At 57.4% G+C, this 20367-nt stretch overlaps 1 protein-coding gene across 4 annotated transcripts; it reads right to left on the minus strand.

Annotated features, from left to right (window-relative positions):
• Positions 1-605: 605 nt before the first annotated feature.
• On the minus strand, positions 606-19472 carry HIP1R (huntingtin interacting protein 1 related). Of its 4 annotated transcripts, none has more exons than XM_056330171.1 (32): positions 19287-19472; positions 14489-14552; positions 13922-14064; positions 13542-13598; positions 13225-13305; positions 13009-13085; positions 12634-12695; positions 11361-11501; positions 10835-10892; positions 10661-10736; positions 10294-10431; positions 10145-10203; positions 10001-10073; positions 9442-9625; positions 9279-9367; positions 8865-8981; positions 8292-8393; positions 7861-8055; positions 7465-7612; positions 7039-7125; positions 6621-6728; positions 6111-6247; positions 5194-5304; positions 5032-5090; positions 4676-4706; positions 4484-4546; positions 3925-4025; positions 3218-3323; positions 2326-2449; positions 2124-2185; positions 1786-1977; positions 606-1695 (listed from the first exon to the last, which is right to left on the minus strand). In XM_056330171.1, exons 1-32 carry the CDS (start codon positions 19377-19379, stop codon positions 1648-1650), a joined length of 3186 nt encoding a protein of 1061 aa, XP_056186146.1. In that variant the 5' UTR covers positions 19380-19472; the 3' UTR covers positions 606-1647. The 4 variants fall into 4 exon arrangements, with proteins under 4 accessions (XP_056186146.1, XP_056186138.1, XP_056186156.1 ...); XM_056330163.1 differs by having other exon boundaries at positions 6621-6731; XM_056330181.1 differs by lacking the exons at positions 12634-12695; positions 13009-13085; positions 13225-13305; ... (2 more) ...; positions 14489-14552; positions 19287-19472 and adding an exon at positions 12039-12627 and having other exon boundaries at positions 6621-6731.
• Positions 19473-20367: the final 895 nt, after the last annotated feature.

Consider the following 20367-nt stretch of genomic DNA (forward strand, 5'->3'; position numbering starts at 1 on the left):
CTAGACTTTTCCAAAAGGACCCTTACAAATATCTTCTTAAGGGACCTGTGTTCACCCTGTCATGGTCATTCTTGGTGAGCTCCAAATGCTTGTCTTACCATTTCACAGGTACCTCCACCTTGCACCATGAGGTGCAGTGACATTTGGCCCTGCAGATACTCCCAGTTAATCATAGAGTAAAAAAAAATCTGCATTTCTCGCAGGCGTGTGCCAGTGGTCCTGCTGAGCAGCTGCAAGGCTGCAGGTTAACAGCTGCCCTGGCTGGAAAGCAGCATTGATCCTGCACCCATGCCACTGTGGCTGGATTGCTTTTTATTTATTTAAGCTACTTATTTTCAGTAAGGCTGCCAGTCACCCTGGCTGCCGCTGACAGCCATGAAAATCATGTGCTACTCTGCCCTGGTGAGCTGCTGACGCTGGGCATGCCTTAGTGCTACAGCTGTACCAACAGAGGTGCATAAATATGTCCTATACACACACATGTGCATAAATGTGTGTATATATATATACAGAAATATGCAAACATGCATATATATAAAAATACATCCATATATATGTAGGCACACACAGAGCCATTCACACAAATACAGATAGCTACATATATCTAGAGACACATGACTATATATTTATAGATATGTTTATGCACACACAGACCTTAGATAGATAGGGGTGGTGGGTCCACACAGTGGCATCTGACACCCCCCACCCTGCCCCTGCGCTTCATCCAATTCCTTCCAGGCACTTCATTGCCTTTCTCTGCCCCAGTTCAGGGCCAGCTTGCTTCAACCAGCCCGGGCATCAGCCCCCTCCCCACCGATGAGCTGACCAGGCACAACATTTCTTTTAAATATTGCTTCTTTAATAATCTACGTCGTGGTAGTAGCTCTAAGGGAAGATACAGCTGACAACATTTTTCTTCTGCCCCCGTGTCTTTCCACATTGGTAATTCCTTCTTGATGCAGACTTCTCTATCCCCCAGCTCCCATAGGCCACGGTTAGATTTAATTCTGCTTATTATCTTAAATATAAAACATAAACGCAACTGATCCCCTGACGTTGCCACAGTAATAAAAAATAGAAAAGGAAAAAAAAAATATATGTTTGTATCCTTATTGCCAGTGTGTGCCAGTAACTGCTTTTTCCCTTACAAAAAGCCCTGCTCCTCATGCCAGTGAAGGCTGCCGTCTCCCTCTCCACCGAGGGCTGATCCCACGCCGAAAGTCAAATTATTCTTCAGGCTGAAAAAGGGGGATTTTAAAAAAGGGTTGCAAGAAAAGCCCAGCGGTCTCCAGCAGTTCACGGTTCTTTGAAAGGGTCTGAGCAGTACAGTAGAGAGCTACATTTACTGAAAACTTCTAGTGCTGATAAAAGTTTTTGGTTTCTTTCTTTTTTTAATTTAACCCAAACAAACCCCAAATTAAATTAAACCTGTTGGCAGGCCAGGAGGAAGAGGGCATCTCCTGCCGCCTGGGGAGCTGGGAGAAGCCCCCCTGCTCTACAGCTAGAAATCAAATGAAGAGGAAAAAAAAAATTTTTTTTTTTTATAAAAAACATCCAGTTTTCCAGGCCAGGCGGTGAGGAGAGCCCCGCGCACGAAGGCACACCAGCGCAAAGGCAATGTGGTCTGGGGGAGGCTGGCGGCCCCCACTAGACGTTGGCCCTGTGAGGTGGGCACGGGCCGGCATCTCGCTGGGGCTGCAACGAGAGTGGGGACAAAGCCAACCATCAGTCCCCACTGCTGTGACTGCCCCCCCACCCACTACCCTTACCCCCCAGGGACCCTACCTCCCCCAGGCTGGGTTTTTGAGCCAAGGGCGGCTTCTTGAGGATGCCTCGCCGGGGGGCTGGCGCCGGCTTGGCCTCCCCGTCGTCCTCCACCGCGTCGTAGGTGCCGGCCAGGGCGTAGTGCTGCTTCCTCAGCTCGCCCAGGCGCACCCGCTCGCTCTCCAGGCGCTTCTCCAGCTCCAGCACCTTCACCTGCACCCAAAGAGCCACCCTGAGCACCCAGGGGTGCGTCCCTGCTGTCCCCAGCGCCATGCTGCGGGGCAGCAGGGACCCCCCCCCTTGCATGGAGCTCAGCCTGGCCCGGGGTAGCAGCACTGGAGCCACCTTCGTGGCCCTACCTGTGTTTCCATCTCTTCCTTCTTCAGCTTGATGAGGGACATGCCCGAAAAGTCCATGGTGTCTGTGGAGACAAACAGAGGGTCCTCACTGAGCGCAGCCCCTACACACCGAAGCGGAGGAGGCCAGCCACCTCGGGGTGTTCACAAGGCCACAAAGAGCCATGGGGTGGTTCCTTCTCACCTTTCTTCACAAAACCCTCACCTTTCTCCTCAATCTGCTCCTGCCCCGACTTGGTGGAAGCCACAACGTTGGCCGCCATCTCGTTGACATTGCGTGAGCACTCCTGGAGCCTGCCCAGGTTCCTGCTGCTCTTGTCGGCTTTCACCTGCAAAGAACAGGGGGATGGCTGTGGGAACCCCCAGGGCAGCCCCAGGCAGCCATGTTCTGCCTTAGAGACATCATGTCAGAACAGCCCTTGGGCGTGAAAATCTTGGAGTGGGAAGGATGGACAGATGGACATGTTGGGATCTTGATGATCCCATCACGGCCAGACAAGGTGACCCCACAAGGCCCTGCAGCCTCAGGGCACTAAACCAGCTCTGCTCTCACTGAGCACACACGGATAAGCAGCATCAGTGAAGACAGAGCTTTTTTTTTTTAATTTTCTTTTAACCAGGCTCTTAATTTTAAAACTATCCGCTGTAAAAAGCCGTATGGGTCCTTCTCCCCGCAAACTGCATCCTCATTTGCTCCTTGAAACCTCTCTCCCCATCGCCTTCACCCACACAAAAGGTGGCAAGGACCAAAATCCACCATTCTTAATGCTGGCTGCTGCAGTTGCTTATTCAGGGTTTCTCGTTAGTTATTAACATTTTCTTTACATGATCAGCTTGACAGGAGGAAGACGGGAGGTTTTAGACATCTCCATTTCCGCGGTAAGCCCTGCTAGGTGTGGAATATTAATGCAGGTGAAGACACAGGGATTAAAATCACAGACTGACTTGAAAATACTCGGAGATTCCCCTCCTCCCTGCTCTGGGCTGGCAGGATGGCCACACACCACTGCCCAAAAACACCTGTGGGACAACACTGTGGGAACAAAATGACTTCACGTGACAAAGCCGCACGCAGATGACCTCGCTGGGATACCCACCTTGGAGGCAGCCACCAGCTGGGCCGTGCTGGCAGCAATTTCATGGGAGCAGACTATCAGTTCTTCATATTTGCCCGTATGCAGGACAACTCTGTCTGCTGACTCCCTGCGTTACAGGTCAGAAGGGAGATCATATAAGAGATACTTGCCATGCACCACGGAGCATGTCTAGATTATTTATCTCCTGCTATACCCTTACAAAGCAGCATCAGACCTTGAACCAGCAGCTTTGCCTGTAATTATTTAAAGCTCATTTACAAAGCAATTACTCAACGCCCAGACCCAGAAGTTTTGGACGGGTATAAAATATCAAGAGGCAGGACTGTGTATCTGTAATGAAGCGGATAAGATTTTTAAAGCTTTGTCCGAAAAAGCTCCCACGTTTCCTGCACCCTGCCTCCATCCCAACCACCTCATCCACAACCATCTGAGCAGGAACCAGGACACAGAGTATTTGACTGCAGCAACTTTCACATTTTGCAAACAGGGAGGAACTGGCAATCCCTGCTTCAGTGACCATGCGGTCCAACCCAGGCTACGATGCTCTGTAAGGAATTAGCAATAATATCCATGCAGACTCAGCGGTGGGGCGGTTTGGGTTATTGGGCGATGGAGAAGCAGGGGCTGGCTCCGGGTGCAGGACGTGGAGCCACACCATGCCAGGAGCCTCCCGCAGCGGCTGTGGGACAGATCCCGGGGGTACCTACACGAGCTGCGTGGCTCCCCAACCCACAGCCTTGGAGGCAGAGATCAGCCCTTCAGTCCATCGTGAGTTCTTGGCATAAAACTCCTGAGTTGTTGCTGCCCCCTGTTGTTATGAGAATATTATGGCTTGTATTAACTTGATACAACAATATACATATCCACAAATCCGTATAAAATATCCGTATGAAATATAACAAGATAAATTCAAATATAAAGCCATCAATCAAGGGACTAGCAGCATTTCCGTGCCCTTCAGGCTGCTCTTACTGGCCTGCTTAAACACATATCAAGAAAACTAGCACTGGAGCGGCAAGCCTGCAGATTTGGGCTGGGTTTAAAACACACATGTTTAAGCCATCATCTTCAGATGGACAGGGCTTTGCAAAAGCAACAGTGAAGTGTGCAGAGAGCATGGTGCTGAGCAGCCTGTCCCCAGCAAGTGGGGCTGCCAGAGTATCGCTAACATGGAAAAGTGCAAAATTCACTGTGTTTCTGCAAATTGTGGGAAATTCTCCTGTATTTCATGTTGGTGCAGAGAGACGAGTGTAGAGGAGGACTTACCCGGCCACTTTCTACTATCTCCTTCTGTAGGTTCGTAGATGTCATTACAAGAAGTCTAATAGCCTGGAACAAAGAAAAACAGGTTTTGGTGTTTACTGGGGATTTTATAGAGAAGGACTGATGCTGCCGATGGTGGGAAGTTACAGTTTTGTGCAGTCTTTGATGCCCCTGATAGGTTTCTGCAGTACTAACCTTCATTAGCTCCGTGCAGGAGTTCAGAATCCTGTAGGGAAACAAGAGAAAAGTGTTCAGCATCCTCCGACAGCACATCCAGGGAAGCAGGCTTTGGCCTCAGTTAGAAAAGGGGTCTTTTTTGGAGACCAGCCAGCCAACAGGTTACTTCTAAGCAGCCCCCAATGCAGCTGTGAACAATTGGCTTAGATGTGCAAGATGAAGGTCCACCCTTCGAAAGATAATTCCGCGCTCAGCCTCAGGACGATGCGGCACTGGGTTGCACGTGGGGCTTTGGAGCAGAGCACAGCGCGGCAGGTATGGGCACGGGACAGAAACCTGCCTGCGGCTGTCACATGCCGCCCCTCACAACTCACCGCTCGTTCACTTCGAGCTTAACACCAGAGCTCTTGTTTCTGGCCTGGCTCATCATCTCCTGTTGGGAAACACAAGAGGAAAAGGGTTGGACACCACGTTGCTGCAAGGGTGAGCAGGGTGGAGAAGGCACCAGAATGGGCCATCCTGCAGCTTTGTCTCACCTCTATTCGCCTGACAGCATCCTCAATCGCTGCTGAGGTGGAGGCCATCTCCTTCTCAACCATGTCCCCCAGCTCTTCTTGCTTGATATCTAAGCTCTTGGGCCTCAGCTCCTGCCAGGGGAGGCAGGAGTCGCCAGGGGGGTTTAGGCAGAGGGAGAGAAGGGAATACTTGTAAGAAATAACACCGAACCAGAGCATCTAACTTCTTCCCCCCCACCCTTAAATAAAGCTGCAGGAACAGCATTCTGCAGACTGCAAGGGTGAAGGCACATGTGCCACCAACTTGCAGCAAATAGAGCACAGGGACCTCAAAGGTAAGAAATGCCCCAAATCAAGGTGACAAAACTCAGTCCCAGGAACAGTTTCGGCAGGGCAGGGCTCCAGAGGGGTGTGTGGAGAGCTGACAGCCTTTGAATCAAGAGCAGTTTAATAGAAAAGACTAATGGGGGCTTCACGAGAAGAATTATCTGAAAGCTGGGAAGTTTTATTCCGCAGGGATTGCTGGGCTGAGATTTCAGTTATCTGAGGGTGGCTGTCTCTGTGCAACACTAGGAAGGGTCTCAGCGCTCAGAAGCTAAGATGGCTCAAGGAAAGCACCAGAACCTGTGGGTATGGGGGACAAGGCACCCCAAAGTGCTCATTCCAACCCAGCGCGTTCAATTGCAGTTCTGGACAATGGGGAAAGCCAGGGTTTGATTATTTTTAACAAACAAACAAACAAACAAATGAAAAAAGTTCACCAAGGTGCAGCCAGGAGGCTGCGAGCAAACATCCCACCTCAACAAATGAAAGCAACGTCCTACTGCACTAACTGCCTGCTTCGATTTTTCCTTTAGGAAATACCAGTGCCAACAAATCACCCACCCTGGCAGCCACGGCGGGGAAGGTGGGTGGGTGCGCTGGGCTCCATCTCCTACCTGGGCCAGCTGCAGGACCCCCCGCAATGCCCGCCGCACATCCCCCAGCTCAGCACACCCCAGCGTCTGCTTGTCCTTCAGCTTGCCCAGGTAGTTCAGGCTCCGCTGCCCGCAGTCCCGGCACGTCTCTGTCAACCCTGGGGAGAGGATGGGTTGGTGCTGGGCCCCTCGCTGGGCAAGAGGTCCCTCCTTCCCAGCCCTCCTACCCTCTTCTTCCTCCTCCCCTCAGCCACAGAGATGATGCCAAGCAGCAGCGGCATCCGGAAAATCTGTTGCAGAAGACCATAAATCAGTTTCCAGGAGCAAAGCGATGTTCCTGACCCAGGAAGGGGCACCAGACGGGACAGAATGTTGGGAAGAGGAGCACGGGGAGCATGTGCTGCCCCCAGGGAAGATCTGTCCCATATCCAACCCCTGGTGGCAGGGGCTTTGGCATGGCCGCCCCAAAAAAGAAGCCTCATAAGCCAAAAATCCCCCCCAACGCCTGCTGTGTCCATGCCCAGCACTCACGGTCGGCATGGTCAGTGGGAGCCAGGTGGGATGTGGCGCTGCCATTCACGATGGTGTCAGCCGTCAGGTGTGCGAAGAGGGCCAGAGCCCCCACCAGCCCCGCAGCATCTGCTGGCGAGGGGATGCGGTCAGGTGCTGCCAACCCAGGGCACCCCTTGCCATGTCCTGGGAGCTGCAGCCCGCCCTCAAAGGCACCCCAGGATCAGCACAAAAGCTTGGAGAAGTCGGCATTGACCCCTCTAGTTTGCCGGCTGCTCCCTGAACGAGCACACGGGAACCCACCAACTCCACCCACCACATCCCTCCATCACCACGGCATTGCACGCTTGCCAACAGCCCTGAAGCAGCTGGGGGCTGCTGGATGTATAAAAATAAAAGCAAGATGCAAGCAATGCCACCGGTCCCCAGCCCCAGGTACCTGCCATGGAGGCCACGTACTGCGCGTGCCCGTTCTCCAGGGCATCCGTGGACTCCAGCGCTGCCTGCGCCCGGCTGAGCAGGTAATCTGCAACAAATTTAGCTTCATGAGCACGGTCAGGCTGCTGAGGGACTGAATAAGCACAAGGACCGATTCCACAAGGAGTACTGACTCCACGAGGCACCACTGAGCAGAAGCCAGAACAGCTCAGGTCCTCAAAGCCCTGGCTGAGGAACAGCACTAAAATCTGAGCAAAAGAGCACTGAGATGAGAGCTAAAAATTCACTCCTGGAAAGCCTGACCCCCACCTCCTTGGGCATGATGTTTGGTAGGAAAAAATGCCTGGGGGAAGCTGAGATGCAACATATCCATCTTGGAGGGAGAAGGGGCTGCAGGTTGCAACCCCCGTGGTCAAGGGGGACATACCTGGGGAGCTGGTGCAGCGCACGTGCAGCGGATCATCCAGCTTGGCCACCGCGTCACGAAGGATGTCCTCTGCTTCCTGCACCGCCTCCTGCAGGATGCCAAACTGCTGGTCCAGCAGCTTCTGCTGCAGGCTCTGCTCCTGGTTGCTCTGTGGGGTGGGCGGAACAAGCGAGTGACACAACTTGGACACAAGACCCCTGTCACCATGGCCCATCACCAGCATATCCCTCGAGAACCCCTTTGCAGGATTAGACCCAAGCACCCCAATATCGCTAGAGCAAGTCACATCCCTCTGCCTACACTGGTGATGGCTCAGCTGAGCCACCTGACTGCTCAGCACCCCCAAACACATCTCGCCCCAGCGAGTAGAGGGGCAGTGGGCTCTCCACACCATACCTTATCCAGGAGCCTGCCCTGCAGCTCTCGGATCTCCCTCGTGGCCTTGTCTGCCTCCTGGCTCAGCTGCAGCTCCTTCTCCTCAACGAGGCCACGCGCAGAGAGCAGCTCACACTCCTTCTCACTCACTGACCGCCTCAGCACCTCCTTCTCAGCGTGCAGGGCCTCCACCTGGGCGCTGAGCTCCACACCTGCCTGCCAGCGGGGCCAGGAGACCCCTGTCACTCAACCTGCCACCTGGCTGTGAGCCCAACAGTTCCACAGAGGGAGCAGAGGACATGCCCTGCTCATGACCCCGATGGAGCAGACCCATGTTCAGCCCCACGACGGCTCTTCAGACTGCTGTTTGTGCTGCTGGCTTGGCAGTGGTGGCAGCTGTGCCATCTTGCGTGACGGGGATTTGGGCGCATCCTGTGCTGCCAGCCTCGTACCTGCTTGGCGTGGCTTAGCGAGCGCTGTGCCTGGTCCAGCTCATCCCGCCGGGCGTCCAGCTCCTGCCGCAGCTGCTCCATCTGTATGCTCTGGTCCTCCAGCTGCAAACACATGCCCACACCAGAGGCTCAGCTGCTGCAAACATGCTCCAGCCCCGCTTGGCACCAGCACACAGCCAGGATGGCAGGAACAAATCCAGCCACGTTTTGCGGGAGGGGTTTTCAGGGTCTTTTTGGGGGTCTCCTGAAAGGCCTCTTTTCCCCAGGGCAGGAATTTTGAGAGCAGCCCCCACTTGGGCCCCAGAGAACAAAAGCACCCAAACCCATCAATTTGCATTGTGCCATTTTCTTGGGCAAAGAAGAGGGTGATATGGGCAAGAGGGACCAAAGCATGCATTAGCATCTTCCCCAGGAGCCAGGGCAATGCTTTCCTGATCAGAAACCGACATCAACAACCATCCTGACCCCTTGCACCCAAGCTGTGCACAGCCACCGCTTCCTGGGCTGGAAAGGGCTCAGGGCCGGCCAGCGAAGCCCGGTGGCTGGGCAGGATCCGGGGCTGTGCTGGCTCACCTTCATCTCGGCCTCTCGCTTGACCTGCTCCACCTGAAACGCCAGCTGCTCCTTGACACGTGCCACCTCCTCCTGGCTCTGCTGCGTGACTGTCAGCTGCTTGGCAGTGTCGGCGTTCTGTGTGGGGACAGGGGGCTTACTGGGCATTCCCACCAGGGACCCTCATCATCGCTGACTCATCCTGACCAAATTCTGGCTTGGGATAACTCCAAGATGCCTTTCTCACAGCATCGAAAATGCTGACTGCCAGGGGACATGAATTCAAGGGGTGCCCCCCACCCGGCGCGCAGAGGTCCCTGGGTGCAGGATGATGGGCCAAATACTGATGGGGCTGGGCACGCAGGAGCCATACCGGTGGTGGCAGTGGGATGAAGGCAGCAGTCGGTCCCTACCTGGCACGGGCAGCAGAATTACCTTCCTCAGGAGCTCGGCATGAGTGTTGATGAGCTCGCTGTGCTTCTCCTTCAGCTTCGTATAGCGGATCTCGGTGGCGTTGGCTTTCTCTGAATGGGGCGAGAAAGCGTCAGCAACCGCAGCACGGGTGTCCCGCGGCTGACTGGTGTTGTAGGGCACCTACTTTCTGCTTCTGCACAAAGCCGCTGGGACCTGTCGCTGTCCTGCTTCGCCCTCTGCAGCCTCTCCAGCTCATCCCGCAGCTGCTCATTGTCCACCAGCGCCTTCTGCTTCTGCTTGCGCTGCTCCTCCACTTCACCCTCCAGGCTGTTCACCTGCGCCTTGAGCTGCGTGATGTACCGCTGTGCCTGCGGGACACCGTCAGGCACTCAGGCACTGCCCTGCGCCGATGCCAATAACGCCTCTGCCCTCCCCAACATCCCTATTCAGGCACCCAGCTGCAGACTGGGCAAAGCAGCTGTGAGATGCACAGGAAAGCTCCCCCCTCAGCCGTCGCTGCTGCTCGGTCCCACTGCTAACAGCAGTCAGGACAGCAAGGGACAGCCCTCACATGCCTTCACCCAACCTCCACCAGGAGTCAGGTCCCAGCACTGGGAGAGGCCCCAAAACACAGCGCTGGGTGGCAGGACCCTGTTCCTGCTGCATCCTATCAGGGTTTCCACACCGCAGCACCAAAAAACACCCCGCTCTCGCACGCTGGCTGCTCCCTGGCCAAGCTTTACCTCCAGTTTAATCTTCTCCATCTCTGCACGGAGCATGTCCACCTCCTTCTTCAGGCTGTCAATCTGTGCATCCCTGTGGACAAAGGCAGGTCAGTCCCACATGCCGGCGGCCACCCCACCACTCCCACTGCTGGCCCCCCATACCTGTCATCCCGAATGCCATTGGGTGGCCCAAAGGTTTGCTCAAATATATCTGAGGTGATCTGAAGAAGACAGAGGGTGCCGAGCTGAGCCGGGCTGCAGGTGCCTGTCCCCCCAACCCCAGGGTCCCCATCCCACCCCCATGCCCCCACCTGCGGCTCTGTCGTGGTAGCTGTGCTGATCTCAATGAGGTTCTCTGGCTCCTCATCCTCAGGGGCTTCCTCAGGGATGACAACCACTGGCTTCACGTGCTCCGCCAGCGCAGATGCCCGCAAGAAGTTTGGAGGACTCTGTGCAGACAAGAAGTTGTGGCGGCATTGCCTGCGGTTTTGGGAACCGCTGCAGGCAGATCGCTGAGGGCAGGGAGGCAGTCATCCCTACGCCACTGAGATGTGCCAGTGGGTCCCTCTGCAGTGTCCCTAGAACCTGAACCCACCCATGGGGACACCCCTGTGCACCCTACACCCACAAGCTCTCCAAAGCATCGCACACAAGCACCACACTGCAATCCTGCCGTACCTCCGGCAGCCGAGGGATCTGGATGAGCCGCTTGAAATACAGCATGTCTGATGCTTTCTTAAAGAAGTTTTTGAGGCTGGAGAGGGGAGAAAGAAAAACCGCTCACAGGGGAGGTGGGGAGGGAGCTCGGCGGGAGGGAGGGGACCCCACTGCCCCACCTCGGCCCCAGGTTACCTGCGAAACTGCTCATGGAAACGGTCTCGGTGGCCCTGCAGCGTGTCAGCCGGCAGACCTGCAGCAATGACGAGACAGCTGTGACTGATCCAGGGCTGCAAATCTAGTTACACGTGCCCGGATCCCTCCAGCTGCGAAAGGCAGCGGGGTAAAGGCCAGATGGGAGCAGGATGCGAGGCGTCAGGACAGGAGTGGGGATTCCCCATCCCTGGCATAGGGATGCGGTGCAGGGAGGTGGGTGTGGGAACCCTGAAATACCCGCACGAGGCCCCTGGTGCTGTGCTGCCCAGCAATCCCATGCAGGGGGCTGGGAGGCCAAGGCACATCTGCTTGAATTAATCAAGGACAAGTCCTTCTAATTCCTTCATCTGGGATGTCTACGTGGGATGAAGCAGGTCCTTAGAGCCCGGCTCGGATACAGGGACATGGCAACGGATGCCTCCATCCACACAAGCCTGGTCCCCAACTACAGCCAGAATCCCGACCCAGGAGAAGATCAGTGCAGGGCACATCCCCAGGGACTCACAGGAGTGCAGCTTGAACATTAACTTGACAGCGTAGTGGTAGAGGTGGCTGCAGTCCTGGATGACCTGGATGAGGGGGGCCAGGCGGCACTGCACTGCCGACATCTGCGACACTGCCATCGAGGTGTTGAGCTGCCTGAAAACTGGAGGGTTGAGTGCAGTGAGGTGCCCGCGCCGTGTTTGCGGAGCCGTCCTGCTCCAGGCGACTCAGCTTGATCATTAACCACAACGGACGTGGCTTTGCCGGGACATGGGGTAAATACCAGGGTTGCTGCCCGTCCCATCCCGCTGAGCTGGGAAGAACCCTGCTCCAAGCCAGAAAAACACCCAAAGGAACCACGGTGGCAGAGGGAAGGGGTGCTCAGCTCTGCCCCAGACACCCCGACCCCAAAAAGGAGGGATTTAACCCCAGGACGATGCAAAGGCAGGACAGCTGCCCTCAGGAGCTGCCGCTGCACGATGCAGCCACAGAAGGCGTGGGGTTCTGCTCCCCTATTTAATCGTGCAAGGAGCTGGGAGAAGATCCCAGGGCAGGGGACGGGCCTGCCGGCATTGCAGCCTCGTCTCTCCCGGCTCGGAAACAGATCCCTTCCCTTGGCAGAAGTCCAGCCAGCATATCCACTCTGGCTTCTTCCCCGCTCAGCTTTAAAGTATTTATGAATATAAATTCTCTGTATAACTGGGTCAGGAGGAGAAGCAGGAGGCTGCCAGGAGCCGGGAGCATGGTCTCTCCCGCTGTGCCCTGCTTTCCAGGGCAATTCTGTGTTCCCGACTTGCGACAGAGGAAGAAACCGCCACATTTTTAAGCCATCTAAAAATTCCTGGAGGAGACAAGAGAAGCAAACACAGGCAGGGGCCTCCAGCCCTCCCTGGAGGTATTTCAGGGAGGGGAACTGAGTATTTAGAAAGAGGTACGGCCCCATCCTCTGCTTTGAGGGGATGGAAAGGATTCCAGTAACGCATATGATGAATGTGGTTGTACCAAAAAAGCAATAAAAACAGATTTCAGAGCAGCACTGCTCTGAAAACAACATTCTGCATTGCTCAGGTGGGCTAAAACCAGCCACGTTCCTCAAATATTTTCCTACAACCACCTCTACAGAGCATCAACAGGGGAATCCAGCTAGAAACAACCTCAGAAATCCCTTCGGAGGAGGAGGAGGAAGGACCTGAGCCTCCCACCTCAGCCTCCCAAGCTGGAATTCCTTTCCTGACCAAAGAGTGAAACCATTGCTCAAGAGCCCTGGGGCTAGCGGGAGGGACCTGCCTCCTCACCTGACTCTGACAGCTTCAGCTCACAGTCCAGGTAGTCAAACAGCTCGACCGTCAGCTGGAAGCTGCCAAAAAAAAAAAAAAATATATATATATCCAAACCCCCATCACCCACTGGTTGAGACATTCCTGCTCCGGCTGCTCATGTTCACTGCAGGTCCTCATGGTGGCAAGGGCTCCGACTGAGCATCTGGTGGGTTTGCTCCCTGCATTTACACTCCTCACCGCTCTGTGGGTGCAGGAGGAACCCGGCACCATCCAACCAATTTATGAAGGACCGACAGCTGCCCCAAACGGGAGCCGTTCTGTTAGCAGGATGCTGCCAGGCAGGAGCCGGCGACTGCGTGCAGGGTGCTGCGCTCCTGCCGGGACACTCACATGTTGTTCACATCTGCCCCTGCAGTCTTTTCCAGCACCTCATCCGACACTTCGAGGCCCGGGGGGAACTCTGGATGCTTTGGAAAAGGAGAAGAAAAAACAAAAAAAGAAAAAAAAAAAAGCAGTTGCTGCTAACATTTTTGCTGGTGTGACCATCCCCTGGTGAAGCCCCGTCCCCCCGGCGTGGCAGGGTGTGGGAGTGGCAGAGGGTCTCACCTTGATGTGGAAGGAGATCTTGGTGAGGAGCAGCCGCGTATAGATGCTCACCAGCTGCCCATACCTGTCGTGCAAATGGCCCTGCCAGGGACAGGAGGGGAAACATGGCAAATCCAGAGCAATGAGCAAAGCCCACGCACGCTGCGGAACTTGCTCTCACCCTCTTGCCCTTCACCATGCACGTAACCATCACCCAGCAGGGGTGGAGACCACAGGTTATTTCAGGTGGTGCTTTGCCCCCCCCATGCCCACGATGTTTTTCAGCACCCACCTCCAAACACGCCGTAAGGCTCAAACCTCTGCTTCCCCCCACTCACCCACAAGTCCCCTGTCTCTCGGATGTTGCTGCGGTACCTCTGGCAGTCCTGGAGGACCTGGGGACAAAAACGGAAGGCATGTGGCATGATGGGGCTGGCATGGAGCTGCCCTGAAGCTGAGGATGAGGATGGATTTGGCCCCTTACACCACTCCAGCTTTGGGAGAAGTTCAAGCTGAAGTGGCAACCAGAGGTCGGGGCTGTGCACAGGGATGTTTCCAAGATGCAGGATAACAGAGGGCTCCATAGCCCCACCGCCTGGGAAAGGTGGCTGGGGTAGGGCAAGAAACCCACCCGCTGCGCAGAGGGACATCGGCAAGAGGCAAAAAACTCCCCCCACCCCCAGCAAAGCCGGAGGGACGTTTGGGAGGGGTCACTCACGTTGGGGTGGCCATCGCGCAGGACCTTGTGCAGGACATGGCAGAACTTCCAGCTGAGGATGGCGCTGCTGGGCAGGGGCAGCCCGATGGCATAGGACCAGAAGGTGAATGCTCCCTTCTCGTGGTGGGTCCCCAGGATGATTCCTTCGAAACCTGAAGTCAAGGCCAACCAGATACACGGGGCAGCAGGGGACAGGCTGGGCTGGGTTCTATTCCTGTTCAACTTCCATTAAAAATGGGACGTGCACCGAGCGTACGGCAGGCACAGAGATCACCGGTGCAATGCTGCACCCACAGATAAAACACCCATTTATTTTTCCCTGGTGCACCTCTCCCTGCTGCAGGGCACATCGGGGCCCTTTGCATTTTATTGCCAAAGAAACGCAATTTTATTGCGCTGCTCTTGTTTGCATTTTCCCTGCTGCATGAACCCACGTGATGTCATCGCCCAGCCAAGCTCTGCAAGGGGTTCCCGTCTCCCAGATCTCCTGTGGCTCTGGCCCTGTGGGGTGAAACCCCTCCTGCCTCAGCGCTGGATCTCCTCCAGGCGAGCCAAGGGAAAGGATACGGCGGGCATGTTTCTCCTTCACTGGCGCTTCTTGGGTATTTATGGCTTTGCTGATGCTGATGGCCTGCAAGGGAAGGAGAGCGCGGCGTGACCCTTGCAGCTACCCCGTCCCCCCTGAAAGTGAAGCGCTGGCACTTTTGGGAAATACCCTGAATTTTATAACACATCTGTCACCTCAAAGCCATTTGTGACACATCAAAATAGGCTTTTTATCTCCAAACAAGTGGCACGTTAAAACCCCCCATCCCCAGCATGACTGGTCGGAGCTGGGCCCCTACCGATGCTCCCTGCTGTCCACATCCTAGGAAACAAATTTTTGCATTTTTGTAGCCTGAACTCAGCGCCGTGCCCAGGGAGCATTAAAGCACGACAGCAAGATGCCAAATTCCAGGGTTGTTTGTCTAATCACAAGGAGCCTTTGAACTGGGGGTTGTGGGGGTTGTGTTTTATTTTATGACGTTGCTGCGTGCAAACAGCACGTGGGGAAAACACAGCCCCCAAGCAAGGAGGGAGTGGCGGCCACAATGCCCATTTTGACAGAGCAAAAATCCAGAGCAATGTGATTATCAGAGGAGGATTACCTATATTTTAATGTGTTTGATCACAGCACACTTTAAATTATGAGTCTATTCCAAAAGATGACCCCAGACAGGGGGCAGTTGCATCTCCCGCCTGATGACGGACTGCAAAACTGAGTTGCTGTGATCGATGAGGATCTTCCTCCTCACTGGATCCCTGCAGGCAGACTCAACGGAGCTACTACATCCTCGCACAAGCCCTTGGTCACCACAGGGGAAAAACGTCCAAGCCAGGAAGGCAGGAAACATCCCCGCCACCGCTGCTTATGCCGGAAGAGAAACCCGGTCCCTCCCTGCAGCCCCACCAGCCATAAAACCTTATAAAAATCTTATTTCCCCTCCTGGGGAAAGCACCTGCTTCAACACAGCTGCTAGCCCAGGGGACATCTCTGACTCGAGGTGCTTTCCTGTGTGAGGAGGAACCCGACGCTGAGTTATTGAGTGCTCCTGACTGATGCAGGAGGAACCTGACACCATGCCGAAGAGGTGACACCAAAGGTGTTGATGCACCAAATCCACCTCAAAAGAGCCCGAAACGGCTGCAACCGTGAGCCGGGCACAACAGCAACAAAATGACTGTGAATGCATCCTCAAAAGCGAGCCTGTCCCAAAACCCTGAGCCCAGCCGCTGGGAAAAGGGGCTGGATTTGCCTTTCCTGCACCAGGGAAGCCCTGGCGTTACCCCGCCATGTGGGGCCGTAAAGCAGCAGTGGAGTTAAGCTGGCGACTTGCTGTAATCCTCTTATCCTCCGAGGTTAATGAGCCTGGAGCGCCCAGGAACAGGCACTTGCAGCGTGGCTGCCTCTCCGAGAGCACCCAGCACCTTCGCAGCCACCGGAAAGCCCGGAGCCAGCCGAGAGCCTGCGCCCGTGACCACGGCTCAGCCAGCGAGGAGACGTGCCAGGGGTCCTCAGCGCTGCCGGCACAACCAAAGCAATGGTTTACTGACACAAAACAAGGTTTATCACACGCCGGAGAGCGACAAGCCGACGGTTCTGTGAGGCAGGGCTTGGAAACACATCTTGCAGCAAAGAGCTGCTAAAGGGGTTGTTGCATCGTACTGAGGTGCTTTGCATGGTGGGGAGCAGGGCAGACATCTTCCAAGCCCGGATTTTTGCCCCCCACAGCGTGCGGGAGCAGCACGACACGCTCATCCCAACCTGTCACACTCATCCCAATGCATCAGTGGGTGCTGGGCTCAGCATCGAGCTGCAGAGCTGGGAGCAGGCACATGAAAGGGCCAATGCATGAGACGAGGGCAGACCCCTAGGGGTGGAAATGCTGTCCCAAATCCCCAGGGACAGGAGTTCAGCCACCCAGCAGGACGGGACCAGGGCTGGGACCCAGCTGGCCCATCCCAAAACCACCGTAAGTGCTGGTGGTTTTATTGTGTTTATTGCCCATAATCTCATTTCCAGCCTGACCAGCCAAAATTCAGCCCGGGAGCTCTGGGAGAGGCTGGTTTCATCCTCAGTGATTCAGCGCAGAGGTTTCAGCTGAGCCACCGCACGTCCAGCACAGAGGAGCGGACCCGTGCGGGGGCACTCCCAGCCCACCCATAGCACCACCGTAATGGAGACACAGTGTCCAGCACCGTCCCAAATCAACCACGGTGGCACTGACCCAATGCCAGTCCCTCGGGCTGCCAGCTCAGGTGTGCTTGCGCTGGCTCCAAACCCCAGGAGGTCCATAAAAAGGGGATGGTGGGACCAGGGGTGGGCACAGGGGGATGCTGTGACCTGGGACACCGGCGGGATGCTGTGACCTGGGACACCGGTGACTTCAAGATGTCCCTACCAGCTGCCCGGCAAAGCAAAGGACAGCTCCACAATGGGGAGATTCACCCTCAAACCGGCCTCCTGGGACATCACCGGCACCTCTGGAGATGGGCAGGTCCTAGGTGTCACTGCAGGTCACAACCAGCCTGGCCAAAACCTTCACGAAACCTGCAGACGGTTCCCCATCGCCACCCGGGAGCGGTGCAGCCCCGGCCCCGCCAGAGCGGGGGTCTGACCCCAAAACCTGCCCAGCCCCAGGAGCCCCGAGAAGTGCAGCCCGCACGCCTTACTCACAGCCCGCACGTACCAAGCCAGTGACTAAAGCTGGGATCAAAGCGCCCAAATGAAGGAGCACGGCTGACATCCACCCTTGCTTTCCAGGCTGCTTTTAATTACAGCGTGATCCTCCCCGCCCACAGCTCCCCGGAGCCCTGGCATCCCGCGGGGCCGCAATCCCCACCCGGCAGGTGGATGCCGGAGCCCGGTGCGACGCCACGGGAGGGAGAGATTTTTTGGCAGCAGGACGTCGAGCTGGAAACCTCCCCGGCCATGTAGCACGAGGGCTGGCCGGAGCAGCTGAACTGCAAACGGCTGCTCCAGAGGAGTTCCCTTCCGAACGCTTCTCCTTCCCAAATCACACCAAAAATCCAGCCCTCGGCAGTCACACATGCTGCGTACCTGGCAGCTCCAGAGCTTGTTGGATTTTTCACCTTCTCGTTTAAGAAAAGCAAAAATTGGCCACAGGAAAGGGCCAAGTTTTGAAAGCAAGTGCCCGCTGAAGGACTGAGGCTTCCCACCTGCCACAGGCAGCCACTCCAAGGGGGACATCTGCATCACCCCACCAGAAGACCTCAAAAAGCATTTGCAGGGAAAGCAGATGACCTTCACAGCACACGGGATCACACCGGGGCCAGCGACCCCGTCTGCCCCCACTGGCACCACCCCAGCCTTCGGTGGGGGAAAGGAGCTGGGGTGCTCAGTTCCAGCAGCAGCACTCTCCAGGGTGGTGTGACACTCTCAGCCACGGCACACGGAGGGGACATGCTACCGGTGTCCCCACAACACAAAGGCGACCAGTGGCTGTCTCCATAGCCAATATAATTAGGCGTAAAAGGCAGATCGATACCCACACACCGACATCAGAACTGTTTTGCTCTCACCTGAAGTGCTGCTACGGGAAACCATGTTAGAATAAAGCTCCTGCAGGACAGTTTTCCAGCAGTTGCTGGGAAAGAAGGTCAGTTTGGGGTGGTGACCATCACCGTCAGCCAGCGGGCCTGGGGTTCAGTTTGAGCAGCGAGCAACCGCTTGCTCACCCCACACGTAGCTCGGCCCACGGCATCCCTGCGGCTGCAAAGTTGCACTCGCTCAGGACACAAACCCCCCCCAAAAGCCCAAAGAGCCGTGGAAGTGCCGGAGAGAGGGGGGACAGGCTCCCGGCCGGCCCCGGCTGCCCTTGGGCACACGAGGCAGCGCTGCCACCACCATTATTTCGCAGCGGTGCCCAGCGGGACGATGGAAGGAGATGAGGCCAGAAGAAACCGGAATTGCCGGTTTTCTCATGTTGCTCCACAAACCCAACATGCTCCGTTTCCTATCCAGCACGACCCAGCGGCACCGTGACCCTGCCAGACCCGAAACTGCCCCCTGGCCGGGCTGGCGTGGACCAAACCCACCCAGGGGCCAAGGAAAGGAAACAGGGGAAAAGGGATCAGCCGTGAATTTGCAGCCTGGAAAACCAGAGGGGCAGAGGACGCGTGCCAGGGGTCCCTCTGTCCATCCCGGCCCGTTCCCCACCAGCCTGCGCCAAGGCCGGCACCCAGCATCGCCCACCCGGCCGAGGGTGCGGGGCCACATCCGGACGCCCCGTCCGAGCCGGACACCGACGCCTTTGGGCTCCGCTCTCGCCCTGCCACCCTCTGCGGGGCCGGGCACCGCGACCCGGGGGTGCCACCACGTGTGACCCGCAGCCGCGGGGCTGACCCACCCCCGGGGGCCGGGGCGCGGGACAGGGGCGCAGGGCGGCGCGGGACCGGCACCGGCAGCGGGGGGCGGCTCCGGGGCTCGGCCGCGCTGCCGCCGGGGCCCTTCAACTTTCCCCGCTGGCTCCCGGCCGCGGTTACCTGCCGGGAAGGCCCGGGGGGGGGGGGGGGGGCGGAGAGGGACACGCCGCCTGCCCGGGTCTCTGCTGCGCACGGCGGGGACGCGGCCCCGGTGGCGGCCAGCGGGACCGGCCCGGGAGGAAGCGGCGGGCGGCAGCGGGGCCGGGCGGACCGGGGGATCCCGGCGGGGAGAGAACCCGCTCCCGCTCCCCCCACCCCAGGAAGCGTTGCGCGCCCCGAGGCCGTGCCCTGCGGAGCGGGCCGGTCCCGCAGCACCCCCGCCCCGAGCCGGGACCGGAGTCGGGACCGGGGCACCGCCACCCCCTCCCGCCGCCCTTGCCTGGCTCTTGTCGAACTGCTCCCGCTCCGCCTCCAGGCTGTGCCCGCCGCGGCGGCTCAGCACCCGCGCCGGCACGCTCTTGATGCTGTTCATGGCGGGCCGGCCCCGCGCACCCGGCCCCGCGCACCGCGCACCGGGGCAGGCAGCGACCGGCGCCGCCCCGCCGGCTCCTCCCGGCCGCGCACTGCGCCGCGCCCGCCCGCCCGCGCCCCAGGGCGCCCCCTGGCGGCCCCGCCCGGCCCCGCCTGCAGCCGGGAGCAGCCGGGACCGCCGCCGCCGCAGCGAGAGCCCGGCGGGACGCGCCGTGCACGGGGCACAGCGACTCGGCCCCGCCCGGAGACCCGGCGGGCGCCTCCCGCGGCCCGGCCGCCGCCGAGCCCCCGCAGCAGCTCGGTTTGCGGGATCGTTCCCTGCGGTAGCGCAAAGGCGCTCCCGGGAGCATCCGTGACATCGCCAGGCAGAAGGCAGCCGAGCCCGGGGCGGCTGGAGCCTCGCTAGGAGCCTCCCAGCGCTGGGTGACACAGCCGGGGAGCGAGTCACCCCCTGCCCGAACACATTCACCCCAATATTCCCCTTCTTCCCACTCCGCAAATCCAGCGCAGCCCCAACACAAAATCCCGGGGCTCCGCGGCTCCCCCCTGCCTGGCTGGAGCTCAGGTTTCTATAACGAGTTGAAAAGCATAATTTTCAGCTCACGAGGGGGTTCAGCGCCTGCACCCACCGACGCCGTGGAGCCGCACCGATGCCCCCAGGGCCTGACGCAGGGTACGGCTGCCGGAGAGCTGCGGGGGGACCGGGGGATCGCTATCGGTGGCTTTTCCAGGCAAATTTCTGTCCTACCCCCAGCAGCACATTTAGAGGATGGAGCCTGGAAGGTTCCTAGGCAGGTAGAGGAATCCAAACATGCTTTACATGTAGAAAACCCCCGTGAAGCTGAGATTCCCTCTGCGGGTAACGCGGGTGGGCAGGGAGGACAGCAACTAGGACCAGAATTAGTCGCCTAATTTGGAGGCCATTAGTACAGGCAGGACAGCAGGCTGTCATTTAGGTCGTTACAGAGAAAGCAGAAAATTATATGGAA

This window comes from Falco biarmicus, chromosome 1, assembly GCF_023638135.1.
Source record: "Falco biarmicus isolate bFalBia1 chromosome 1, bFalBia1.pri, whole genome shotgun sequence".
In the NCBI taxonomy this organism is placed as follows: Eukaryota; Metazoa; Chordata; class Aves; order Falconiformes; family Falconidae; genus Falco; species Falco biarmicus.

What these genes read in the sequence shown, in the direction of transcription:
- HIP1R (XM_056330163.1), bottom strand. Translation starts at nt 19,379, where the DNA reads ATGAACAGCATCAAGAGCGTGCCGGCGCGGGTGCTGAGCCGCCGCGGC. An exon ending in CGCTAAGCCACGCCAAGCAG is followed by an intron (nt 8,056 to 8,291) that starts GTACGAGGCTGG and finishes CCCCGCTGGCAG; the next exon opens with GCAGGTGTGGAGCTCAGCGC. An exon ending in GTACGTGGCCTCCATGGCAG is followed by an intron (nt 6,732 to 7,038) that starts GTACCTGGGGCT and finishes TCCCCTCGCCAG; the next exon opens with CAGATGCTGCGGGGCTGGTG.